Source organism: Chanos chanos, chromosome 15, assembly GCF_902362185.1.
Source record: "Chanos chanos chromosome 15, fChaCha1.1, whole genome shotgun sequence".
NCBI classification, from domain to species: Eukaryota; Metazoa; Chordata; class Actinopteri; order Gonorynchiformes; family Chanidae; genus Chanos; species Chanos chanos.
The window spans coordinates 721,008-729,930 of NC_044509.1; the positions used below are offsets into that span (position 1 = coordinate 721,008).

The window sequence follows — 8,923 nt, forward strand, 5'->3', positions numbered from 1 at the left end:
TTCAGTACCACTCACCTTGGTGTGTCCACCCTCTGCTCCGAACGGGATCCGGACCTCCACCGTCCCGTTCTGGTCGTGGATCCGATAACCCCGGTTCCAAGCCACACACTCGCTAAGGTAACGTTCTCCCACCCCCACCCTCCACTGCCCCACCCTCACGGGCGACTGGACCAGCGCCCACAGAGTCCGAGGAACCGCCCACAGCACATCCTCCCCATCCATCCCGGCCTGACCTTCACAGAGCACAGGCAGAGTTTTCAGCCCGGGAACGCGGGGCAAAGCTCTTAACCCACACTGACAGTCTGTCACTCACCTATAGAACAGGCCACCGAGACATCCACCCTGACAGTCTGTCACTCACCTATAGAACAGGCCACTGAGACATCCACCCTGACAGTCTGTCACTCACCTACAGAACAGGCCACCGAGACATCCACCCTGACAGTCTGTCACTCACCTATAGAACAGGCCACCGAGATATCCACCTGACAGTCTGTCACTCACCTACAGAACAGGCCACCGAGATATCAACCCTGACAGTCTGTCACTCACCTACAGAACAGGCCACTGAGACATCCACCCTGACAGTCTGTCACTCACCTATAGAACAGGCCACTGAGATATCCACCCTGAATAACGTCCACTGATGCTTATACAGAACGGCTGCATTCACCATCTCCAGCTCTGCGTCACCTTCCTGCAGCAAAACACAGGTTTCCGCATGTTTGGATGTTGACGAATCACTTCATAAGACCACTTCACAAACAAGTAATATATACGTCTACAAAGTCCAAAAACAATAAGAAGAATGCAGCAACACTAGCTGTTGTTTTAAGTCAATGTTCACCTTCTGAACAATCTTAATATGGTGACCTTCAGTCACTCTCCATCTAAACCTGTGAGGGCCTCTCCAGCAGAACAGTACCACAGAGAGAGTGCCACAGTTTGATCAGCTGAACAGTAAATTGTGCACATCCAGGTACCTCTGAGGTCAGACATACTCCTCAGTAAATGAGACTGCAGCCTCCTGGCAAACAGGAGTCGGAAAAAACACCTGACCTGCCGCCTTTCGAAAAGGTGCATGTCTAAGTCAGAAACCTATATCTCTGAGAAATCTACACAGCTTAATGAAAGTCCAGGACACATTGTATGTGTTCAGGAGGACAGATGAAAATGGCTGGACCATTTCAGTAGTCTCGATCAGCGCCGGAGCCAGCTGTGGTTCTGACCTGGAGTGAGTAGGCCAGTCTGGATCCGTAGGCACAGCGGAGCAGGACACGGCTCTCTGTGCTATTGATTTGGTATCCGAGTAGGCGTGCTATTCTCACGGGCATCGTCTCCTCCGTCATAGTCGCCGTGCCAGACGCAGGGTGGCGTGATGGCACACGGAACACCACCCTCCACTCTCTCAGCCCCTCCCCCATATCCTACACACACAGAGACACCAGGGGTTAACAACCTGAGGTTACACTAAAACACCACCCTCCACTCTCTCAGCCCCTCCCCCATATCCTACACACACACAGAGACACCAGGGGTTAACAACCTGAGGTTACACTAAAACACCACCCTCCACTCTCTCAGCCCCTCCCCCATATCCTACACACACACACACAGAGACACCAGGGGTTAACAACCTGAGGTTACACTAAAACACCACCCTCCACTCTCTCAGCCCCTCCCCCATATCCTACACACACACAGAGACACCAGGGGTTAACAACCTGAGGTTACACTAAAACACCACCCTCCACTCTCTCAGCCCCTCTCCCATATCCTACACACACACAGAGACACCAGGGGTTAACAACCTGAGGTTACACTAAAACACCACCCTCCACTCTCTCAGCCGCTCTCCCATATCCTACACACACACACAGACACCAGGGGTTAATTGTGTGTCAAGAGCTCTGTCATATCAAAAAAAGAACAAAAAATTATGTTTTATTAGTTAGAAGTAGTAATATCTTTAGAGAGACTGTGAAGACATCTGTGCCTTAAGAGATTCAAAACCCAAAGCCTGGACTCTCTCTCTGTCACACACACACACACACACACCACAGGAGCGGGGGCTATCCATTCCATTCCTTTGTGAGCACCTGGTGGGATCTGCTTCCAAACAGACACCTGAGAAGAGAAACATGACTTAAATCAGCATTATGTCTGTCAGTTAATGAAGAAAAAAGGAGTGGCCCTTTAAAGCCAAGAAGCCCAACAAAAACCATTCATTCACACTGCATACATACTATTTTTCACATTCCACCACATAACATAATGGCCAGGGAGATTGTGATGATGGTTAACCAGGAAACAAACTTCACCACAATCATTTTTTAGACCTGTTAAATCCTGCACCTAATTATAATTATGTCCACAAACGTTTTGATAAATGAAATCAGTACAAGATAGCTAGAAGAAAAAAAAATCCGGTCTCTCTGAAGTGGGTTTTTAATCCTGTCTAATCCCGTTTCACCTCCATGTAATTCTCCTCACAGATGATCTCTCTGGGGCTCCAGGGCTGCTGTAAGGAGCAGGTGAGGAAGAGTGGGTACCTGGTCTCCTCATCCTCAGAGTTAATATTCACAAACCACACCAAGAGCTGGAACTCTGAATCCCTCTACAACAGGACGATGACCAATTACAACACTCAGTTTGGATCAAAGGGTAAACATTTGAAAGTTTTGGTTAGAGGGAACAGATTCGTACTTCACTACTTAAATCCTAACTCATTTGCAGATTTACATCAGCTGAAGTGCAATTTTATTTTTAATTTTAACAACAAGGTACAAGTTAAGAATGACCTTCACTCTAGCCCCTCTGCAAAATTACTAATAGTGATCCTAGAAAACAAATCCTGACATGATTTCTCTTTTTTGAATCATTGAGATCATTAAAAATCCCATCCAGTCCAGTGATACGGTTCACCTGGTTGTCTACCAGACAGGCCAAGTAGGAGACTCGCAGGACCAGGTCTCCATGGGAACCCAGCACCATGGTGTAGCCACACTCTGCCGCCCACTTCGCTGACAGGGACTGGAGCCCCCTGCTGCCTGTCAGGAGAATGGGCGTGGGCAGGTTTAGGATGAGGACATCTCTGAAATTTCTGAATCAATGTCATCTCACCAGTGCGTCACGGAAAAGTGTGGAGACTCAGTGTTGTGAACACTGACAGAGCTGCAGCAGTGAAACATGGGAGAAATTACCTTCAACCTCAAACTGAAACCTGGGGCCGAGGAAACGAGAGCTGACAACAAGCCAGAAGTGCCGTTCATGACACTCGCTTCTGAACATCCCTAACAAAATGGACGTTTTCATCTATTACTGAACACACACACACACACACATATATATAAAGAAAGAATAATTTCTCTTTCATGTGAAAGCCAAATCCCCCAGTGTAACTTCAGCAAGTGAATTCCATTTGGCTGTCTCATGCCTCTGTTTGCTTACCTACAGGGATTGTACCAGGGACAGTGGTGTGGAACACACAAAACAAAACAAAGCTGAAAGAGATTTAAAAGTTCTAAATTCAAGGTAACATTCAGAAATTATTCACACTGGAAAAATTTAGTTACTGAAATAATGAGGCATGCTGCCCCACAGTGATTGCCTGTAGAAATGTAAGAGTCTACTTGTAAACATTGTTATGGAAATTGGGACCGGAGCTGCTTACCAGAGCACTTTTTTGTGAGGCATGATATTAACGGGTTATAGGTCGTTAACAGATTCTAAGTTTTATATACTATTGAAAAAGAAACGTGCTCTTCAGATAGTTTTCTTTCGCTGAGATTTGGTAATCACAGCTTCCAGAGGGAACCGTGCCGCACTATGCGTCCTTTTGACCGTTAGAGAAACACCTGGAACCAACGCTAATTAGGTGTGTTAACAGGTGATATAGGAGCAACGTTGTTTTCACCATGCAGCAGGAAGATTCTGCTGACAAAAGTTCGTATAAGGCCATTATACTGAGTTTACAGTCCAAAAACTACATAAGATATGTAGATTACAAATAGATAAAACCTCTGAAATATGCTCCTCTTAGTATACAAGAATAGACCGCCAGTGCTTCCAGCTGACAACACTTGACTACAGAGTGATTGATGAATTTAGTTGTCTGCGCATGCATGTTTCTGTTTGCTCAGAGATCTGAGCCGTGTCTCATCTCAGTCATGCTTGAATTTTTAAATTTCTCTTTGTAACACTGCAGGTCACGCTTGTATTTGAATTTAATACTAAGGTGGCCAAAAAGAGTGGATCTACAAAACAAACGGAACCGGACAGGTCATGTGATTTGTCGACATCCGGTGTAAACATATCACAACTTCCAGAACAATGGAGGCTGTTGTAGGTGAGGTAGTGGCTCCGGAGGATCTCGAGGTAAAATCGTCGGTTTGTTGGTCTTTTCAGTGATATTTCCGACTGGGGCCTATCGTCTTGTTACTAGGGCAAAATAAATGTCATGATCTATACATAGTTAAATTCATATGTGTTTCTCTGCCAGTTGACACAGCTGTTTAGCATGCTAGCTAAATGTAGAGGAGCTGTCAAAGAGCGACGTAACAGCCTCGTCCCCCGTGTTGACATTTGGAAAAGGGACATTTCTTCTTTGCAGACGTAATTTACACTCCGGCAGTCAAGTCTGGAAGTTATGGATTAGATTAGGATATGTTTAATGTACCCTCGGCTTGAAAAGAAAACACACATTAACACCGTAATACTTTAATTATCTGATTTTCAGAAATTCGAAAAGAAGTACAACGCAGAATTAGCCAAGGGCGGGGTGTCTAAAGACACCAAGTTTGAGTACGCCTGGTGTCTGATTCGAAGCAAGCACGCAGATGACATTAAGAAGGGAATCGTCCTCCTGGATGGTACGTGAAAATGAACTGGTTCCGTAAACACGTAGCAGATCGGTTTGTAGCTTTAATCGTTTGAAATGAACACAGACTGTATTATTTTACTATTGCCAGAACTTGTTCACAAGGGTACCAAGGATGATCAAAGGGACTATCTGTTCTACCTGGCTGTGGCAAACTATAAACTGAAGGTAGGAACCATTCTTCTGTCCTCTTTTCATTTCATATGTCTCTTTGATTCACATCTGTTATTCTCACTGTCTTTCTCTTTGACTCACCTCTCTTATTTTCACTGTCTTTCTCTTTGACTCACCTCTCTTATTCTCACTGTCTTTCTCTTTGACTCACCTCTCTTATTCTCACTGTCTTTGATTCACCTCTCTTATTCTCACTGTCTTTCTCTTTGACTCACCTCTCTTATTTTCACTGTCTTTCTCTTTGACTCACCTCTCTTATTCTCACTGTCTTTCTCTTTGACTCACCTCTCTTATTCTCACTGTCTTTCTCTTTGATTCACCTCTCTTATTCTCACTGTCTTTCTCTTTGACTCACCTCTCTTATTCTCACTGTCTTTGATTCACCTCTCTTATTCTCACTGTCTTTCTCTTTGATTCACCTCTCTTATTTTCACTGTCTTTCTCTTTGACTCACCTCTCTTATTCTCACTGTCTTTCTCTTTGACTCACCTCTCTTATTCTCACTGTCTTTCTCTTTGATTCACCTCTCTTATTCTCACTGTCTTTCTCTTCGATTCACCTCTCTTATTCTCACTGTCTTTGATTCACCTCTCTTATTTTCACTGTCTTTCTCTTTGATTCACCTCTCTTATTTTCACTGTCTTTCTCTTTGACTCACCTCTCTTATTCTCACTGTCTTTCTCTTTGACTCACCTCTCTTATTCTCACTGTCTTTCTCTTTGATTCACCTCTCTTATTCTCACTGTCTTTCTCTTTGATTCACCTCTCTTATTCTCACTGTCTTTGATTCACCTCTCTTATTCTCACTGTCTTTCTCTTTGATTCACCTCTCTTATTTTCACTGTCTTTCTCTTTGACTCACCTCTCTTATTCTCACTGTCTTTCTCTTTGACTCACCTCTCTTATCTCTTATTCTCACTGTCTTTCTCTTTGACTCACCTCTCTTATTTTCACTGTCTTTGACTCACCTCTCTTATTCTCACTGTTCTTCTGTTTGTGCAGGATTATGAGAGAGGTCTGAAATACATTAGGACGCTGTTAAAAAATGAACCCAGCAACTCCCAGGCTCTTGAGCTGGAGAAACTGATTGACAAAGCCATGAAGAAAGGTGAGAATCACCCGTTACTGCAGCAATATGTTATTCAAAGATTCATGTTCATATAAACAGAGTTTAATGTGGCTGATCTGAGACTGTTAGTGCCGTGTTACTGCTGTCTTTGTTTTGGGTTTGTTTTCATTTACGTGTAATAATTTACTGGTTTCTATACTGATTCTCGTGTACCTCGTATTGGTAACTGAATACCACTAAATAATCTGAAATGAGGTGTCATTATTATGCCTTTGTGGATGTTGTGTTTGTAGAGACTAACAGATAAATGATCCCTTGAGTTATAAATCCTCGCTAAAGGAAGGAAATGAAATGGCCTTATTCTTGACTTTTCTCCTCCCGACAGATGGATTAATTGGCATGGCTATCGTCGGAGGTATCGGCCTGGGCGTGGCTGGATTGGCTGGTCTGATTGGTCTGGCTGTTGCTAAGAAAGCTGCGTAATGAGACAGGGTGAAGTGTGTGACTTCTCAAAGCTCTCCTCGTGTAAAAGGCAAGGGCGGTCTCTGATTGGGCGCGTGTGAACACTGGGCATTAACTCAGATTGGCTGAGTCATTCTGAAGCTGGATGAGAATTCATTAACCATTTACAGCCTTGTTGTCGCTTTGATGAGCCCTTTACCTGGGCTCGCTTAAACACACACACACACACACACACACACACACACACACACTGATGGAGCTTTTTGTAGTTTTGGCACCGTGTCACTCAGATGCAGAACAGGTGTAACTGGATTGCCAGTCACTTTACCCTGGTCCCTGTGGGTGAGAGCACAACCCCAGAGGGACTGAACAGAGCAGAAGGGATTTGCTGACATAGTTCTTTTGACAATTTTTCTAATATTATTCTGTCAGTATGTGCGGATTCATAGCCAGTACGCTGAAAGTCTTTGTGACGCAGTATTTTGTATCGTTTTCTTACACATTATTCTAATATTTGGTCCATTTGGGTCTTAAAATTGAAACAGCCTTTGGACACATGATAGTTTCTGATGCTGATGGTGGCTCAAACGCAATTCTGATATTAACTGAAATAACCTGTTGTTTAAATTCATTAGTAACATGTGTATGTTTGCCCAGTCTAACACTGTGGTCAGATATAGCCTGTTTTATCTATTCCATTCTTCATTAACTCACTCAGTCTCCCTCATATATCTAAACATTGCAATAGTTCATATAATATAATACATCATATATCTGCATGGGGGTTTGTCATTTAGCTGCCCACGTTAGATGCGGAAGACAAAAGTGACAACGTTTTGAGGTTTGAGGATAAAGTGTGTGTGTGTGTGTTTCTTAAATATATACGAGCTACTCTGTCTAAACTCGCTTAACTGCCAACACACACTTTCACTGATCAGTACCTCCTGAAAATGTTCTTGAGCAAAACTACAGCAAAGGCCAGCAAACTTGGTTCAAGTGAAACTCATCTCTTTTGAGTTCATGTCACAAACCAAGAGAAAAACTCTCCTGGACGTCATGTGACCTGGATTAGTTCCACCCAAAGCACACCAAAGCACTTTTTTTCTTTCAAATATTTATGTCACTGTCCCTCTCTGTGCGTACACACTCTGACTGGCCACTACTGAATGGGATTAGATTCAGCAGCAGGGTTAAAGGCAGTGGTCTGATAAACTACTGAGTATCATCACAGCAGAGCACAGCACAGTCAGTCCACACAGTAAGTCTGTTTCCCATCAGTCAACTTCCACTTGTCCATTCCAGGGGACTGAGGGGACTGAATAGGCCTCAGCAACGTGGTTATAAGTCCTCACAGCCCTCTCATTGGCCTGATTAAGTGTCAACCACAGTGTGTAAACCAATCAAATGGTTTCACATCTGTAAGATGGAGTTTGTGGACTGCTACCTGAACTTCCTGAATTTCCTCAGCCCTGACTCAGCAGAACAGACAGGGATAAGGATGGAGCTCTGCTGACTGTTCCACTAGAGGGCGCTGTTCTCATTTGGCGCAAGTTCAGCGGTTGGACAAGCAGAATTTACAATGTGACATTTTAACAATAGAGTGAATACATCAATAACTTAAAGTGGCTGATTAGTGTCATTTAAAAGTGGGTTACAGTGACATTTGTGCAATATTAGCCTTTAGTTTCCTGGTGCTGTTCTATTTGTAGAAATGGGCGGATGATGGATGGTATGAGTGACACTGTTAAAGTTCTGATTAATTGGAATGTAATGTGTGTCGTCTGAAGAGTGACATAAGAGTAACAGTTAAAACAGACATAAGTAACAGACATAAAGGAGGGTGTAGTTTAAGTTGGACTGTAGTTTAAGTTGTGTCCTGTTGCACTGAGAGCCCAAGCTAAAGTTACATATCTACTTATCTCAACTAAAACTGTCAGATTTTTTCAGTCATATTCAGTTTCGGCCGAGTTTACAGTTTGGTCATTTTTGCCTGTTGAATTGTTTTTCTGTTGTCCTAAATAGTGCTTGCTGCCAATTTTAAACCAACGCTGAATAAAACCATGTCTGAATAAGCAGTTGCACATGAAGTGAGTGTGTTTTTCAGTATCTTCTTCTCTCAGTGGCTTGACCATGTAATTTACCAGATGAAATGAACATTGGTCAGTTTGATGATCAGGGGTGTGTAAAAAACAAACAAACAAAAAAAACCAATAACAACAACAACCACTGGCATCTCTTTGTCAAAAAAGCCTCCGGGGAAGATGCGGATGTGTCATTCACTGGAACCTAAAACTTCAGTTTCGCTGTTACCTGAAGAGTCACGCACACTCTCATGGCTT

The 8,923-nt window shown here is 43.4% G+C and overlaps 1 protein-coding gene across 1 annotated transcript; it reads left to right on the top strand.

The window, feature by feature from the left end:
- The first annotated feature begins 4,332 nt into the window (after positions 1-4,332).
- Positions 4,333-8,645, top strand: LOC115828469 (mitochondrial fission 1 protein-like). Its single transcript, XM_030792461.1, has 5 exons — positions 4,333-4,377; positions 4,739-4,871; positions 4,971-5,047; positions 6,056-6,161; positions 6,508-8,645. Exons 1-5 carry the CDS (start codon positions 4,333-4,335, stop codon positions 6,603-6,605), a joined length of 459 nt encoding a protein of 152 aa, XP_030648321.1. The 3' UTR covers positions 6,606-8,645.
- Positions 8,646-8,923: the final 278 nt, after the last annotated feature.

What these genes read in the sequence shown, in the direction of transcription:
- LOC115828469 (XM_030792461.1), top strand. Translation starts at nt 4,333, where the DNA reads ATGGAGGCTGTTGTAGGTGAGGTAGTGGCTCCGGAGGATCTCGAG. An exon ending in TGGCAAACTATAAACTGAAG is followed by an intron (nt 5,048 to 6,055) that starts GTAGGAACCATT and finishes CTGTTTGTGCAG; the next exon opens with GATTATGAGAGAGGTCTGAA. An exon ending in TGACAAAGCCATGAAGAAAG is followed by an intron (nt 6,162 to 6,507) that starts GTGAGAATCACC and finishes TCCTCCCGACAG; the next exon opens with ATGGATTAATTGGCATGGCT.